Source organism: Dipodomys merriami, unplaced genomic scaffold (genome assembly GCF_024711535.1).
Source record: "Dipodomys merriami isolate MVZ:Mamm:240054 unplaced genomic scaffold, mDipMer1.0.p SCAF_15, whole genome shotgun sequence".
Taxonomy (NCBI): domain Eukaryota; kingdom Metazoa; phylum Chordata; class Mammalia; order Rodentia; family Heteromyidae; genus Dipodomys; species Dipodomys merriami.
In genome coordinates, this window is record NW_027202826.1 from 8,204,275 (window position 1) to 8,222,006 (window position 17,732).

Sequence of the window (17,732 nt, forward strand, 5' to 3'; positions counted from 1 at the left end):
CTTCCTTGGAGATCTACTGACTCACAGGGAGACACCGGGGCGGCAGCACTAACACTTACTCCTCTCTCCTACCAATCATAGCTTGGGGACCCAAACAACACAAAGTTTAGACGGTAGCAATAAATGAAAGATTATCCAAACATGTTTTTATTAGGCTACCACGTAAGCCAATATACATATGCCTTGAATAGCCTCTTAATTTTAAAATATTAGGCAGGGCATAAATAAGAACACCATACTAAATCTTCATTTCAGGAAAAAACATGGCAGAACTTTCAATACAGGCTTAAGTGGGGGTTTTATTATGTGTGTTGAATTGATAAGAAATTGGGAGAGTTGGCGTGGTCTGCAGCAATATATGGTTCGTTGTTTCAAGGTAAAATTGAATAATTAATCATTTAACACCTATCAGAAAAGTTTTGAGCTTATAATAAGAAAAGTTCTGCAGTAAAGCATTCGGTCATACTTTTATCTCGATGTTTAATGAAAAGTGAGACATGTACCTTTCCTGCCTTTTGTCCTGAGCTGCAGGGTGAGACCAGCAAGACATTTTCAGATTCATTTCAAAGCAGGAGGCAAACACAAGCAATCATCTAATAGGTTTTGTTTCTCTGCTCCAATACAGCAATGCTTCTGTTGATGAAAACAAGACACCTGTGTGTCCTGGTTCTTCTGTTTGTGTGGCAGTACTTGGAATTGAACCCATGGCCTCACATTTACGAGGCAGGCACTCTACCACTTCAGCCATACCTCCAGCCTCCTTCTTGCACTGGTTCTTTTTGAGGTAGGGTCTTGCTTGGGGCCAGGCCTGCAGGAGCCGTGATCCTCCTCTATGTCCTTATATCAGTGGGACTGACAGGTACGGTTCACGGTGCCCAGCCTTTGTGTTCTCCCATAGCTAGGACGACAGGCGCATGCTATCATGCTCAGCTACTTGTTGAGATGAATTCTCACAAACATTTATGTCCTGACTGGCCTTGAACCTGAGCCCCTAATCTCGAGCAACCAAGTCGCTAGGATGACAGGTGTGACTCACCATGCTTTATCTTCACCCTGAACTTTATCCTCTGAATCAGGCACATACACTTAGCTCCTTTCAGACTCGTAGACTAGAAATAATGAAATTATTCAGGGACTCAAACTATTTGTCCTGATGGACATAAAGGTTTAGTGTCAACTGAGGCTCTGGAAATAAAGGTTTAGGGTCCACTTTGCCTCTGGTCATGGCATTTTGGCAACTGATCTTATTCCATATGTGCTTTTGCTCAGAGGCATTGTATTTAGTACATATTGGTGATTCACTAGCATTGAACTGCTGGCCAGCAACAGCATACACAGGGCTGAATACATGTAATTTTTCTGTAAGGCCTCATTACAATCTTCTTGAGCTCAGCAATAAACAGAGAGCATCACAACAGCACTGTGTGCACAAGCCATTTTAAATAGGGAAATCAAGAACAAAAAATGAAAAAAAGTGGCACTAAGTAGAAAGTAAAAAGGCTGATATGTACAATCTAAGAGCTGAAACGGGGAAATAAAGCATTGCCTTGTTTGATGTCTGTTAGAATGTTTAATCTTGCTCTCTCTCTGTCTCTCTCTGTCTCTTTCTTTCTCTCCCAGTCTTCATGTGTTTGTAGTGGTGACTAAATTATTGTATTAATTTTGAGGTTACAAATCAATTTTCCAACCATAGGCAAATTCACAAGTAGGGCATAAATACATGAATAATGATGTTTGACTCTACACATAAATAATGGACTATTATTCACCCATAAAAGGGAATTGGAAGTTGGATATATACTACAATATGAATGAGATAAGCATTGAAAACGTTGTGCTAAGTGAAACAAGCCAGGCACAAAAGAGAACTATTGTATAATTTTTCTTACTTGAGACATCGAGAGCACAGCTCAATTCACAGACTAGACATTATCACAGTGTAGGCAAAGGGAGGGAGTTTCAGTTTGGGATAGATTGAAATGAAAGATTAAATAGTTTATGTTAATCTGGTCAAACGAAATCCAACGCAGATATGCTGACTACTGAGATAGATTCAGACTTCATCCCCTTTCTATTATAATAAACACACTCTTTCTTCTCTTGGCTTATGAAACCCATTAAAAAACAGTTTACTATTTAATAATATCTATGACTATTGAGGACATAAAATGTGCATGTCAGTCATTTGGCTTATTTCATGCTTTTGGTAAAAATTTATGTGGTTCTGGATTGAATACTTCTGTAGTTGCCAAAATACTTCAATAGACTACCCATATTGCTGATTTTTTCTTTGGGGCGGAGTCATCTTCTTAGTGTACCATATTGGGATGAGCTGGTCCCTCAGGTCAGTCACTGAGGTATCCTGGCACATGTCTCTTTCTTCCTCACCAAAATAGCCATCATCTGCCACCTTCATTTCCAAAGCCCCTATTTTCACATCTCTAGAGACAGCTTTTTCACAGAATATGGCTGTGGTTATAAACCTAATTCCAACGTTCTCTGTTGAATGTTACTTCACTCAACAATCACAAAGCAGCACCGCTGCACATCAACGTGAACGAAAAGTGCAAATGTGGAATGCAAACAACATTAAAATGTAAACTTAAAATAGGAAGGAATTCATGGCCAATGATAAAAATCTATTAAAATTCTTTCAATCTTTTAAAATGCATCCTAAGACTGCAAAAAAGTTTCACTTTAGAGTACCATCTTGGCTTCTTTTATGACTGAAAAGAAAGGTTAATTATGATTGTCACGAACAGCTGTATATGGTTAACAGCACAACTATTGTAGGATGTTCACAAAACCCTGACCCCTTATAGATTCACATTCCTAGAAATCAGATTGTTCTCCCAAGTGGAGGAGACACCAAAAGAGACTGTTTTCTATTAACCATGGCTTTGTACCAGCTGAGTTTCCAGTGCCAACTGGATCATCTTCCATTTGGGATAGTTCCCACTTACGATCATGGAAGATTTTCATACACTGATTTATATGTCCAGAAGCCTATACATTCTAATGTTGTAATAAGTAATTTTTAAGTTGTCAAAAATCGGCCGAGTTTTGACTCTCAGTAGATTCTTTCATATAGGTACATCTGTTCAGAAATCGTGGGAGGAAAAAGCATAATGAATAACTGCCGTGTGCTTCACGAGAGCTAATTAATAGGTACTTACTCATTAAAGACGAGGTCTGGTGCAAAATAGAGATATTGGCTGTTGGTATGTTTGTAGGATCTCCAGCTCAAAGCAAATGATGATAGACACATCCAAGAATACTGGATTAGGGTAATTTGGTCCTCAAGAGGCAAGTTTTTAAATCCTGAAGAACAGAACAATTAATCACAGAAATACACTTAGCATATAAGTACATTCCAGAAGGCAGCTTCTCTTTTCCAGATTCAAATCAACTCTACAGGCCTACTCACTGTGAGCACCATACCTGGCCTATTCAACACTCTTTCTGTTTATTTATGCTGGTACTGGGGCCTGGGAGCTGTCCCTTAGCTTTTTCGCTCAAGGCTGGTGCTCTACCACTTGAGCTATAGCTCCACTTCTGGCTTTTTGGTGGTTAATTGTAGATAAGAATCTCTGGGGGCTCTCCTGCCCACCTATGATTCAAATTGTGCTCTCCGGATTCCAGACTCCTCAGTAGCTAGGATTATAAGCATGAATCACTTGGGTAGGCTCTACTGGCCTTTATGGGGAACCCTCAGTCAGGGAGAGCTCCCCATCTGTAGAGTATAAAGACATTGGTGCAGGTGATAGTGTGAACTCTGGCCACATAGACACAGCTGCTGTTTACATGTAAAGACTTGCTTTAGCCCCACCCACAATTAACAGTACCACAGTCAAAGGCAATTGAATAACTGGTACCTGCAGATCCACAAGAATGCCATAAGATTTCAGTTCTCAATGACTGTGGTACTTAAGAAATACTATATCAGCCGGGTGCTGGTGGCTCACGCCTGTAATCCTAGCTACTCACTACTCAGGAGGCTGAGATCTGAGGGTTATGGTTCAAAGCCTGCCTGGGCAGGAACCTCCACGAGACTCTCTGCCGGTGGTGAGGAAGCAGGGTGTTAGATTTTAGGCAGGACAGTTGCTCGGGTTCCTTTACAACTCAGATGCCAGCCTTAGCTCTCGACGGCCGGTGCTTCTATGGTCCCAGCTCCTGAGCAGCGAAGAAGGAGCTCAGTGGATCTTACAGACCATGTGCATTTTATCTTATGAATACTTTCAGGCTGTGACATTCCTTATCTCCAATTCAAGTACCGATGTGTGTATGAACAACAGAACCCTGAACCCTGCATTCTCAGCAGTGAGCTCACTGCCCAGACTTTCCCAACACCGTCCCTCAATTTCAGTACCTGTCTCAAACTCTGACGGAAGGATGTCACAGAACGCTGACCTCCCCGGTGGCTGGGCCCTGCCAAGCCCCCCACATGGACAGCACAGAGTCCTACCTGGAAGTACCTTCGCCCATTTCACCACCTGAATCATCTGTTTGCCAGCCAGGCGGTTGAGCGTGGAGAGCAAGTTCTCGGCGGTGTCGGGCTTGGAGCCATCGTAGCCTGCATACACGACTTCTGGCTCTATACTCTCCAGGATCATGACTGGGGACGGGGTGAGTGCCCGGGAGATGGAGGAGAGCTGTGGGACCAGCGCGGTGTTCACTGAGGGCTCCTTGGCCGGGGCGATGTACGTGGTCCCCTCCTCAGGGCTCTGTGGTGGCGGTGGAGGCTGCTGTGACTGCTCCTCGTGAATCCCTTTTAACTTCCCCAACTTCTTTGACTTTCGGGCTGTGGAAAGCAAAGCAATAGACAGGGAAGGGCCAAGAAGTGATCAGTAGAATACAGTGCACGGAGGCATGTTACCATTTACAGCACACAGCAAGGCACAATCCTCTTAAAGAGGCCCTGCAAAGCCAGGTTGTTACTACTATGGTAACCGAGGCCTGGCTTCGTGCATTCATTCCTTGCTCTTCGCCCGTCATTTCTGATGTGTAAGGAGCCACATGCCTGCACAGGAGTCCGGCTCATACCTGCTGTTGTGATCAAGCCATATGCTGTGCAGTCTTCTGAAGTGCTAACTCCCAGGTGACAAAGAGAAAAACAGCAACATTTATCAAGTGCATACTATCATCAGGGAATGCTCTAGATGGTTCAGATGAAACAACTGATTTGAATTTTTCTGAGTAAGTACTGATTCTCATTTTAGAATAGGGCAGGGACTAAAGAGATTAAAAAAAAAATCTGTCCAAGCTGGCCATCAGTGGGTCACACATGTAGTTCTAGCTACCCAGGAAGATGAGACCTGAAAATCACAATTACAAGCTAGCATGTGCAGAAACATTCATGAGACTCTTTATCTCTAATTAATCACCTAAAAGACAGAAGTAGAGCTATGGGTTAAGTGGTAGAGCACCAGCTTTGAGTTAAAAACTAAAGGGACAGGGCCCAGACCCTGAGTTCAAACCCCAGTACCGCATTTAAAAAATCACATGGCTGATTTATGTGAACTAAAGTTTAGAAGAAGGATAACTTACTTTCTAAGTTGATATGAGAGGTAGATATGCAGATGATAGATAGTTGGAAGTGAATGGCTGAATAAAAGCTTACAGCTGTAATAATCACTTACTTTTCAATTGTAATGTTTTCAACTTACTTAAAAATTCTTGAAGAATCTGACACTTCTATTCCTAACACACGTCCCAAATTTAGAAATTGAACAAAGAATGTTGAACCAATTACACTGACTTAAAAAATAACCATGCATACCAGGTGATGGTGGCTCACATCTGTAATCCTAGCTACTCAGGAGGCTGAGATCTGAGGATTGCAGTTTAGAGCCAGCCTAGGCAGAAAAGTTGGTGAGACTCCAATTAACTGGCAAACAACCAGAAGCGAAGATGTGACTCAAGTGGTAGCACAAAGTGGTATCCTTGAGCACAAAACCCAAGTGAGAGTGTGGGCCCTGAGTTCAAGCCTCAGTTCAGGAACAAACAAAACAAAACAAAATGAAACAATTCACATTTGCCATTACACCCATTAATATTTACCACATTACTCACCGAAAGCCTACCATTCAGATAAAAGACATGTCATCACCCTACAAAGTATCTATTATATCTACTACACTGCCTAACTGTCAAAATTCAGCTTAAAAGGAGAAATAAGACATGATGCCATGGAGGAGAAGGAGGAAGAAGAGGAGGAGGAAAAGGAAGCAGTAGCGGTGGTGAGGGTCTTCCTTTTCCTTTCTTCTTCCTCTGTCTCCCCCACTTCCCCTTCTCTTCCTCCTCTTTCTTTTCCTCCTCTTCTTCCCCTCTTTCTCAGCATTAGCATGTGAACTCAGAGTCTGGAGCTTGCTAGGTGGGAGACACCCCCCCAGCACTTTTTGGAATTACAGGCCTGATCTACTGGGATGATTCTGACAAATGAATGGATAAATGAAAACAAATGGAAAACAGCAGCCAAATGCCTTAAAAACTAAAAGGAGAGCAGAATCATATACATAAGTAACCCTGAATGATGGTCATTAGTGATCCGAAGAGCTTAGGAAAGTCTCAAGTGCATTCACTGGACATTTGGGCCATTAGGTCCCTCGAACTACCTCTGAGTCCCATTAAGCTCTCTCTCAGCCTCAGGAAAATGCTCTGAAAAATGAGCACGGTAACACCGTGGCCCTCCTGTTTTGCAGACACAATGATTGTGACAAACACATCGGAAATGACCGCTGATGCCTGAAATCGTATTTCAAAGTCACTTCTACATTTTCCCCTAATTTTATGAACATTAAATACATTCTAGTTCAACAAATATTCCCATCTTTTCTCTACAAGACTACACTTGATGCTAAACATTATTTGACTGACTAGAAACAGCCAAGGGTGTTACTGTCACATTTTATTAAACGCAGTAGTATTTGCTTGCAATTAATTGCAAATTTTCTATTTGTTTTAGGCCTGGGGTCTACCTTGCTGTGTTTATTCTCATGGCTGACTTCAGGTCATATGTATGAAATATGAGGAGTACTGAATATTGTCTCTAGTTTGTAGATATCACACTGTGATCTATATAGAAGAACCTATTGAGCAGATTATCAACCTTAGGTTTAGCATTTGAGTTATACTGAACTTTATTCTGTGATTTTGTGGCTCTGTGTGGGATACCTGGACTTGAGTGGTAACCTATGTTCATAAGAACCACCACTATCTCAGGACAAACACCTCTCAGGCAAGAGTGCTTCCAGATGCTCCCACAGGGAGGATGGTTACATAATTAGTAAAAGCAAATGGATTTTTTATACTGTTCTAATGATGCTACATTCTTAGATTCAAGCTCTTTGAAGCTGTCAATGACTTACGTGTTCCTGGAGCCTCATGCCGTGTGCCTTTTGACAAAGGTTTACTGAGGGCATTTGTTTCATTTTCAAATGTTAATAAACTTAACAAATGACATCTTGTAGGAAGTACTACTCGACTTCCTCACGGGGGAATGTCAGCTAGCATCCGCATCTGAGATTGTTTAAGATAAAATTTCTGAGTTGCTAATTATTATTCCTTTTCAAAATTTCTGCTGTGTAATGATCCATTGGTGGAGTTCACACTCTTGAACTGTCGTGAACATTCAGTTCAAGGTACTGAGCACTTAGGTCTGACTACAGTTCAGCTTGCTTTTTTTGCATTTCGGCCAGTCTGATGCTCACTGGGACTAGTCATTAGACATTGTTGTTTTCCTGCCCATTTCTCAAGTGAACAAATTCAGATACAGATGGACAAAGCACACGTTCACAGGACTGCAGAGCTTGTAAATATCAGGGAGGGAACTTGAATCCATCCATGACTCAGAGTCACCAGCCTTACCTCCTATGCCATGGAGTCTTTCTCCTAATACATTCTTCTTTATCTAATCTGTATTTTTTCTCTAAGATTAGCACAAGCTTTAAGTCCAGCACAATTAAGGTATTTGCTAATTACATGGAAGCATTTTTGGTTAAAGATACTTAATAAGCATGCCTCTATTATCCAAAGACCCAGTGAACATCAGTTCTGGGGATCCCTCCCCCACGGTATAACCTCTGCTTTTATTTGATGTTGGTATAAGTTGTGGAGGGGAAGGGAAAAAAACAAATCGTCTAAATAGGGATACAGGTGGACCCATTGCAACAATGAGATATACAAGTCGTTATGTCAAAAAACATAAAAAAAAGCTTTACAACTTTGGCTGGGGGGTGGGGGGTGGGCATGGGTGGGGGAGTGGGCGGGGGTGGGGGGGTAGATGGGAAGGGGAAACAAAGGAGGAGGCAACAATGCTTGATAAGAAATGTACTCATTATATTGCTCATGTAATTGTAACCCCTCTATATGGTATTTTCACAATAAAAAACAAAAAACAAAAAAACAAAACAAAACATGGGATTACTGGCTATTGGATTGGGAATCTCATGGACCTATGTGCCACAGGCCCCATTTTTATATATCAAATGCCAGCAACCCAGTTCTGTCTCTTTGTCTGACAGTCTGTCTGTGTGTCTCTTCCTCTTTCTCTATCTCTGCAGTGCATAGCCAGGACTATAAATGTCCCCCACTTCCACTTAAACTCACTTGAAACAGGAGTCGATTGCTCAGCCTTGTGGCTGCCTTCCTATGCCAACCCCGGAATGACTGGCAGCATCCTGGCAGCTGGTTTTTTCCTGGCACTGCTAAGAGACAGAACTCCAAGGCCGGGCACCAGTGGCTCATGCCTGTAATCCTAGCTACTCAGGAGGCTGAGATCTGAGTGAGGATCATGGTTTAAAGCCAGCCCCAATAGGAAAGTCTATGAGACTCTTATCTCCAATAAACCACCAGAAAACCAGAAGTGGCGCTGTGGCTCAAGTGGTAGAGCGCTAGTCTTCAGCTGAAGAGCTCAGGGACAGCGCCCAGGACTAGAGTTCATGCCCCACAACCAACAACAATTAAAAAGAAAGGAAGAAAAGAAAAGAAAAAGAAAAAGAAAAAAACCAACTCTATCGATTCTCCATCAATTTTCCACCCAGAGGCAGGTAATGGGAGACCCTGCCGGTACCCTCACCGATCCTGGGAATATCAAGGAGGGAGCCCCTTGGGATCCTTTTAGTGGGATCCCATAGTTCATCAAGGAATGGGAACATGGTGTGGCATGACTTCTTGCTCGGTTGGCTCTCAAGGCTGGTGCGACCTACCGCATACCCTTCAAGCAAAGCCCAGGCGTGGCAGAATGACTGCTGCTAGGAACGAGGCCAGTCTGACACCCCACAGAAAGAGGATGAAGTAAGTGGGCTCTCTAACTTCTATCACTTCAAAATGCTTTTCCTGCTACAAAGTTCTGATGACATTTTCCTTCCCCAACATCTCTGGACTCCAATAGGAGATAGATATATACGAGAATATGGAACTTTTTCTGGGTGTGTCTTGGTCCTGGGGCTTGAACTCAGGGCCTGGGCGCTGTCCCTGAGCTTTTCTGCTCAAGGCTAGGGTAGGGCTCTACCACTTGAGCCACAGATCTACTTCCAGCTTTTTTGAGGGGTAGTTTATTGGAGATAAGAACCTCACAGACTTTCCTGACCAGGCTGGCTTTGAACTTCAGTCCTCAGATTTCAGCGTCCTGAGTAGCTAGGATTACAGGCATGAGCCTGGTTGAAACTTCTTAAAATTATACTATTGCATTAGAAAAAAGGAGTGAAAATAGTCATTTTCCAAACTCTTCATGTTGTGTCTTAGCGGTAAATACTGGCTATTAGAGATCAGTAGGTAGTAGAGGTTAGGAATTATATTAAAACATAATTACAGTCCACAGGACAGTAATGGCACCACCCTCACCTTCTTCCCATATCTCGGGCCGCTCATACTCTGGATGTCAATTTTGGTCAAATCGCCTGTGATTCTAAGGCTTTTGATATTTTTGCCAAGGAACACAATGGGGTGGCTGAGGGGTGAAGGTGGCAAGTGTCTTACGGCCAGGGTCCACAGATGGCGGACACTGTCTACTCTCTATTCTGTGGCACGACTTCTGCCATTATTGGGGGAGACTTCATGGGGAGCAACAGTGTGTTCTGTCCACAAATAGTTTATCCACAAAGCTCGGCTAAAACATGGAAGGGAAAGGGAGGAGGAGAACTGCTGGGGATAAAGCTCAGACGTAGGGCACTAGACTCCATCCCATGTATGCACAAATGAATGAATGAACAGATGGATGAAGGACGGGGCAAAAGATGAAAAGACGCAGATCACCTTATTCCCATGTAGAAGCTGAAGGTGTTAAATGTAAATACCTATGTTGTATTTATCTGTCCAGATAAGACATAAAGCCTTCAATGTGCAGAAGAAAGAATTAAAAGGAGACATCAGGAATATTTCTACCAGTATCTGGAATGAGCTATGGAGAGACCCAGAATGCACTACCAGCAAGAACATGTCATACTCTTATCTGGTCATATATACATAGCTTTTGACCTTTTCTGCTTGTCCTAGACATATACTAGTTATTGCAAAGAAGGGAAATCATGGGACCTATGTTTCTTTGGGCCTGGCTTACTTAAGATATTTTTTTCCAAGTCTTTCCATTTCCTAACAAATGGGGGTGGGGTGGAACACACACACACACACACACACACACACACACACACACACACACACACACACACACACACACACACACACACACACACACACACACACACACACACATTTTCTTGATCCATGACCATATAAGATGATGCTAAGTGAAATGAACCCCAGGATAGGGAACAAGAGGTTCTATCTCTGTTGCTGTTGTTTTTAATATTTATAATGTACTATGTAATTTTTTGTTTCTTTTGTATGTTCTTCCCTCATGGTATAACCCCTGTTTTCACTGTATTTGATTCCTGTGTCCTGTTTCTTGTATATACATTTTTCTAATTTGGGGAGGGGAAGGGAAATAACAAAATACTGAAACAAGGATACAGGTTGATCCCATTGTAATAATGAGATGCACAAGACACTATGTTAAAAAGGAACTTTACAACTTGGGAGGGGAAGGGAGGAGTTGGGGAGGCGGGAAGGGAAGGATGGTAGGGGGAAAACAAAGGAGTGGCTAACAATGTTTGTTTGATATGAAATGGGCTCATTACCTTGCTCATGTAACTGTAACCCCTCTGTACAGTATCTTTACAATAAAAACATGTAAAAAACAAATGTCATACTCTTTTCTGCAACCTCAGTGGGGGGGTCTGTAGCCCAAGTGCAGCTCTGCTCCAAGGCAGCAGAGTGACTATGTGTCACCCAGCAGCAGCCTTGTCAGGAAGAAAACCCTCCAGTACAGGTCCAATTCACACCAGGCTGAGAGGAACTGCCCTGCCGCACAGTTGTCTGAAATCCCTTGGACTTAAATTGCAGCAAGTGATCATTTTAGAAATATGTCCTGAAATACACACAAAGGGCACACAGTGCGATCTCAGAATTGAGAGCCTGAGAGACTAAACAGTGTTCTGACAAAAATAAACAACACCTCCAGTCCTCTGTGCTCCCCCAGATCCCGGCTCTACCCATTTTTGGACTTGGTTTGTTTCATCTTTATAAGGTCAAGATGGCTGACTCCGTTCTGCATGTTAAACATCCCCTCCCATTTCTCCTACATCGTTGTACTAGTGGGGAAACAGAGGAAGAGATCATGAATTGAGAATCTCCATGCCAGATACTGACATAGCATCTTTCAACAATGATGTCATTTGAGGGAAGGCTATGTTATGGCCACTGTATAATCTGTAGAGTCATAAGAGCTGCCCTTGCAGTTACTACCGCTGTTAGAGGACCAGACTTCTACCAGAAACCACAACAGAAAAAGCCCATTACATTTGCAGCCCACCTCTACACAAGAGGTCAGAGGAAGAATTTGAGCCCAACTGACTTTCTCAGTTATCTACAGGATTACCGCTGGGTGGCCCCCACTGACAGAGACTGGTAGCCTAGACAACCTGAACCAACCAATCAATGCACGAAAAACTTCCTTTTCTAATTTCCCATAGCACATCCAACTTCTGCATCTTAGGGGCTGCTGCCCTGAGAAGCAATCCAGGCTTTATGCTTTTGCAAATCTAAATCTGAAAAGGCAGAAATCAAACTGGTCAGTCTTTAGAAGATCTAGAACTTAAGTTAGGCACAGTGCTATACGCCTGTAATCTCAGCACTTGGAGAGGCAGGAGAATATAATTCAAGGCCCACCTGCACTGGAATATAAGACATTAAAAAAACCTTTAAGGGGAGGGAGATCTTTATTATTTCTTACTAAAAACAAAGTTCCTAAGCTACATTGAAACTGGTGAGTTTTCCTTTGAACATATACGCTGGCATTCTTTAGAATTATTTATTTAATCTTTATTTCCCTCATAAATTCTATTCCCTGGGAACAATTGTGTTGAAGAATGATATGCACACATGCAAACCTCTGAGTACTTTTATAATACTTGAAATAAGCATTGTAATAACTTAGCTAAAGATGGCTCCCTCGGTTTCAAAGCTACCAGGGTTAGCCTTGTTCTTGGTACATGTTTGAGTGGAGAATTTTTTACACGAAGCAACAGCTCATTGGTATGCAAGGTAAATAGACTCATTATGGATAGTTTATGAGGAAACACTACTGTTGTTACAAGGTCACAGAGGTGAACAAGGTATGAGAACCAGGTAGGTGGCATTGACCTGGAAAGACTCCAGCACTGTGCTTAACTGGCTGTGCCCTCCAGTCCATGGACTCAACTCGTGGAATAATATGAGCAGAAAACCCACAGCCTGGCCTCGGCAGACTGCTTCAATGTGGTCAGCGCACTGGCCTCTGTGTTAACCAAATATGATGAGGAAAGGACCGCAGTGGTCGTGAGCTTGTGGTGTGCATGCAGTCCTTAGCACCAAAAAGAAAGTTGATCAAACAGATGTATGAGGAGGATATAAGTAATAATAATTATTTCCTTTAAAATTATATACAGAAGATTCCTCAAATAAACATTCAAAGAACATTTAAAATAGAATGAATGGGCAGTGTGGGGAGGGGGAGAGAGAGGGAGAGAGAGAGGGAGAGAGAGAGAGAGAGAAAGAGAGAGAGAGAGAGAGGGAGAGGGAGAGAGAGAGAAAGGGAGAGAGAGAGAGAGAGAGAGAGAGAGAGAGAGAGAGAGAGAGAGAGAGAGAGAGAGAGAGAGAGAGAGAGCACGCAAGAGAGCGCTCCTGAGTAGGATCATTTTAAAGTCATGTGTTCAGCACTTTTCTATTTCTTTGCTTCCCACTGAGCATCTGTTCCTATTTTAATGGTTCCTATATCTTGGTCCCTTGATACTTACAACTTGGATGTACCCAATAATTCTGAGACAAAAAGGGGGGTTGTCTGAATTAAATCAATTTTAGAATTAAAAAAATGATTTTCAGCCCTTAAGTATATAAGAAATAAATACTCCTAATGAGGAATGAAGAAACTCTGTATACAGGCTAGAAGACCAATCTAGTTTGATCTCCAATACTAATATTCTTGAAAAATATTTCTTTCCTAATTTAATATTCTTCATGTAAAAATTACTCATAGCTACATCATTATAATTCTAATAATTTTTTCTAAGAACTACTATTTAACAGCATATTTTACATATTAAAAATCACCTGAACATGAACCAGATCATAAGTAACCTTTTACATTATTTATATGAAAAGTAAACTGTTCTACTAATCTAGAGATTATTATAGCATGATTAAAATAGTTGTAAGATTACTTAGTAAGAAAAGGAGAAGAGAGGATAGATAACAAACAGCAATAATAGTCATGTGAACTGATATTAAATCCTTAGTTTTCACAATTGGTGCTACATAGAAAATGGTCTGTATTTCTGAGTACTGTCTACATTAAAGGTTTATATAAATGCAAGACAAAAAAAGCTAGAATTCTTGATATCTTAAGAAAGAAAGCTAATACCTGTCAGGGTCCAGTGGCTCATGTCTCTAATTCTAGCTACTCAGGGGGCTGAGATCTTGGTTCGAAGCTAGCCCTGGCAGAAAAATCACTGAGATTCTTATCTCTAATTAACCTGCAAAAAGCCGGAAGTAGAGCTGAGGCTCAAGTGCTACAGCACAAGCTTTGAGCACAAAAAACAATGAAGGGCTAATGTTCAGGTCCTAGGTTTGAGCTTCAGTCTTGCACAAGGGGGAAAAGAAAAAGCTAACACTAATATTAAAAAGGATGAGCGTAAGTCCTGAGACCAAGAGGCCACTTAAGTTGGAAAGATTAACTAGGAAACAAGAAAACAAATGTTAGTGTTTATAACTCATGCATTTTGAATAAATATTATTCTACATTTTATTCCACTGACATTATCAGAGCAAGTCTAAATTAAGAATTACAGTACTTGCTGGGCATACTTGAAAAAGACAGCTATTTTTCTAGACAAAGTTCTCTTCAGGATTCAGGCTGAATTGGTCTGGAAACTCTCAAATGGCGTGAAACCAAACCAAACAGCTCTTCTTGCTTTTCAGACTTCCATCCAGCCTTTTCTACGCCCCGGGTCACACCACAGCACCCTGAGGCTGATGGTGTCCTATGCCAGCAGATCTGGGCACCAGGATGACCTGGTGGGCTGCAGAGCCACACCCAGTTGTGTGTGGGGTCAGATGGGGGAGGCTCTCCGGCCTGGCCTGCCCTGCCCACCTCTTTACAGACCCCATTTTATTCTTCCCGTTGGTTCCCTGCCACTGTAAATTGCAGTGTTCCGGAGGCTCTCTTATAACCTCATTTGGCACAGCAGAGTGGGCAAAAGCTTCTAGAAAAAAATACGCTTTTCATTTAATTTTCAAAAGTGTTCTCCACATTTACATCATTGAATTATACCAAAAAAGAGAAAAGAATCCAAAAGAAAAAGTTCTTAATAAACGGGATGCGAACTCATTACGTGAACTTTTAGGAAGAGTTTCACATGAAAGGGCAGGTTCTTCTCGGTCATGGCTCATCATCTGTATTTTTCTTTTCCTTATGAGATTAGGCCACAGATACTTAGATGAGAAGGAGCCCACGTTTCCCATCAAGGCTGCCCTGTGGATCACTCAGGAGGCTCACCGAGGCACTAAGGAACAATGAGCAGGTCTGCCCTGCAGGTCTTTCTTAAAGTTCTACCACCTTACAGAAAAAAACGAAACCAAACTAGACATGCTTCTTCTCCCCAAGGCTTGCTGTTCATTTCCTTCTTACTGTCCGGCTTGTGTTCCAAAGGTAGGCTGGCCTTCACTGGCTCAGGGACTTGGACAGTCACATACGAATCAGAAGGAATGGAGAGGCCAGGTCGGCCCTGAGCTCTTCACTATGACCAAGAGTCTGTCTTCCATGCTGACAGGGATAAAGGTCAATTTCATAGCTATTATTTCTAAATGGATGGTGTGTGTGTGTGTGTGTGTGTGTGTGTGTGTGTGTGTGTGTGTGTGTGTGTGTGTGTGTGTGTGTGTGTGTGTGTGTGTGTGTGTGTGTGTGTGTGTGTGTGTGTGTGTGTGTGTGTGTGTGTGTGTGTGTGTATGTGTGTGTGGTTTTAAGTCACCTACTATAGAAAACACAGAGCTTAATCCTCCATTCTAATTTTTAATCCCTGCATTTGAATGGGGATGATACAAAGCCTAGAACTTTCCCCATAGAGTTTTTGTCCTTTAATGACATTTTCTTTTGAACCTATTGTAGAGTTAGAAATTCTCTTGTAGATTCATGATCAGCTCCAATATTACAGCTATGACCATGGAAGATAAATATCATGAGACCATGTCCAACATAACAATGTTCTCTATATTCATTTGTTTGCTTTCTGGACTTTTATACTCAGAGCTGAATCTGCATTTCAAGAAGATATTGTCTGTAGACCTGACCTCAAATCCTCTGCATTAAACTCCTTCTTTTTGTCTTATTTGATCATTTACCCATCTTCGGGGCGTAAGGGAGAGCACAGAAATGGAGGGACAAAGGATGAACAAATGAACCAGGGTGACTCACTAGACACTATGTTGAAAATGAACTATACAACTTCTGGGTGGGCATGGGAGGGAAAAACTGGGAAGGGGTGAAGGAAGGGGTGGCACTGTCTAGAAGTAAATACATTCATTACCTGATTTATAGAACCGTAACCCCTCTGTACAACACCCTTATAATAACAATAAAAATAAATTAAAAAATCAATATATTAATAACAGATGTAATATGTGACATGAGTTGAAGCCACTGAGGACAAGTAACTATCATGTCCCATAATTACAGTTTTCCCATGTGCCAATTGATATTTGGCATCTGAATCTCATGAACCTACAACAATGCGTACCATCTCACCTCCATAGAACACGGCATAAGCTAATCTCTACGAGGGTTAATCTTTCACAATATTTAATTTACACCTGTTTGGTTAAGAAATCCTATGGCTTATTCTCCATGTTATTAGCTGTTACACAGCTCATGTGTTTTTTTTTCTCATTTGGTTCAAATGCTTTTAAAAAACAAATTTTAATATTGTATTTTCAGGTAGCCACCACTAACCGGCTTCTTAGAGGGTATACATATAATACATTGCAAAAAAAGGTATAGAAATTATTAATTTGGGGAAGAAAGGCCATAAGATGTGCTATAGAGGTACTTACAACTTATATAAAATTATCTATCTATCTATCTATCTATCTATCTATCTATCTATCTATCTATCTATCTATCTATTTATCTATCTCAGGACTTTGTCCATAACTACAATTTAGTTTACTTAACTTTCCAAAATATGAATAATGATCATAAGCTACATACATTTTAAGGGTCTTAGAAAAGTGATAACATGTAAGTAAGAATGACAAGGGATCTAAAAACATGAGCAATGTGAACCCCAGAAAACCATCCAACATATCTGATCCTGGAGCATGGTGAGTCTTCCTTAGCAACACCCAGGGCCTTATTCAAGCGCAGAACCGCAGGCTGCCTGAGCTTCGCACGGCAGAGCATTCACAAGGGGAAGTGGGAGGCTGGGGAACTCTCCGTGTGATTTCTTTTCTGCACTTGGAAGTTGAGAACTACTGACCTACAGCTTCTGAATGCGATTAGAAGAAGAACAAGAACCCGAGAAAAGATGGCAGGAGGGAATGAAGAAGGGGGAAGAGAGGGAGGGAGAGAAGGAAGGGGCAGGAGGGAGGAGGGTAGGAAAGATGGGAGGCAGAGGACTGGAGGACTCCGATCTACCAGAGTCTCTCAACTTCATCTCCACTGACAACTGGGACTGGATCATTGTGTTATTTAGGAGCCTCCCTGGCCTCTACCCATCAGATGCTACACTAAGGAATAAAAATAAGACAGACGAGTTGGATAGATAAGGAAATACTTAGGCTGCAAAAAGAGCAATGCTCATTCGCTCCGCTCCGGCACTCTCCTTCATAGGAGTGAGCTACACACAAACCAAATTCATTTTATCTTCGAAATCCAAAACATTTCACAAAAAATGTGTATCTTTGACATTTCTTTAAAAAAAAAAAAACAAACTCTTTTTTTTTTTTTGGATCCGGTCATGGGGCCTGAACTCTGGGCCTGGGCGCTGTCCCTCAGCTCTTCAGCTGTAGACTAGCGCTCTACCACTTGAGCCACAGAGCTACTTCCGGCTTTTTTTCTTTTTGCTTATGGAGTGCTGGGGAATCGAACCCAGGACCTCATGCATGCAAGGCAAGCACTCTACCACTGAGCCACCTTTCCAGTTCCC

General features: G+C 41.9%; 1 protein-coding gene across 4 annotated transcripts in view; it reads right to left on the bottom strand.

Moving 5' to 3' along the window:
• The window catches only part of Nr3c2 (nuclear receptor subfamily 3 group C member 2), a 239,668-nt gene that overhangs the window by 36,556 nt on the left and 185,380 nt on the right, over window positions 1–17,732 (bottom strand). For all 4 annotated transcript variants that reach the window (XM_070022180.1, XM_070022182.1, XM_070022181.1 and 1 more), the window contains exons 5-6: window positions 4,466–4,801; window positions 3,177–3,321 (exon numbers count right to left, since the gene is read on the bottom strand). In XM_070022180.1, the coding sequence (XP_069878281.1) occupies window positions 3,177–3,321; window positions 4,466–4,801 (481 nt within the window). The remainder of the gene's footprint in view (window positions 1–3,176; window positions 3,322–4,465; window positions 4,802–17,732) is intronic.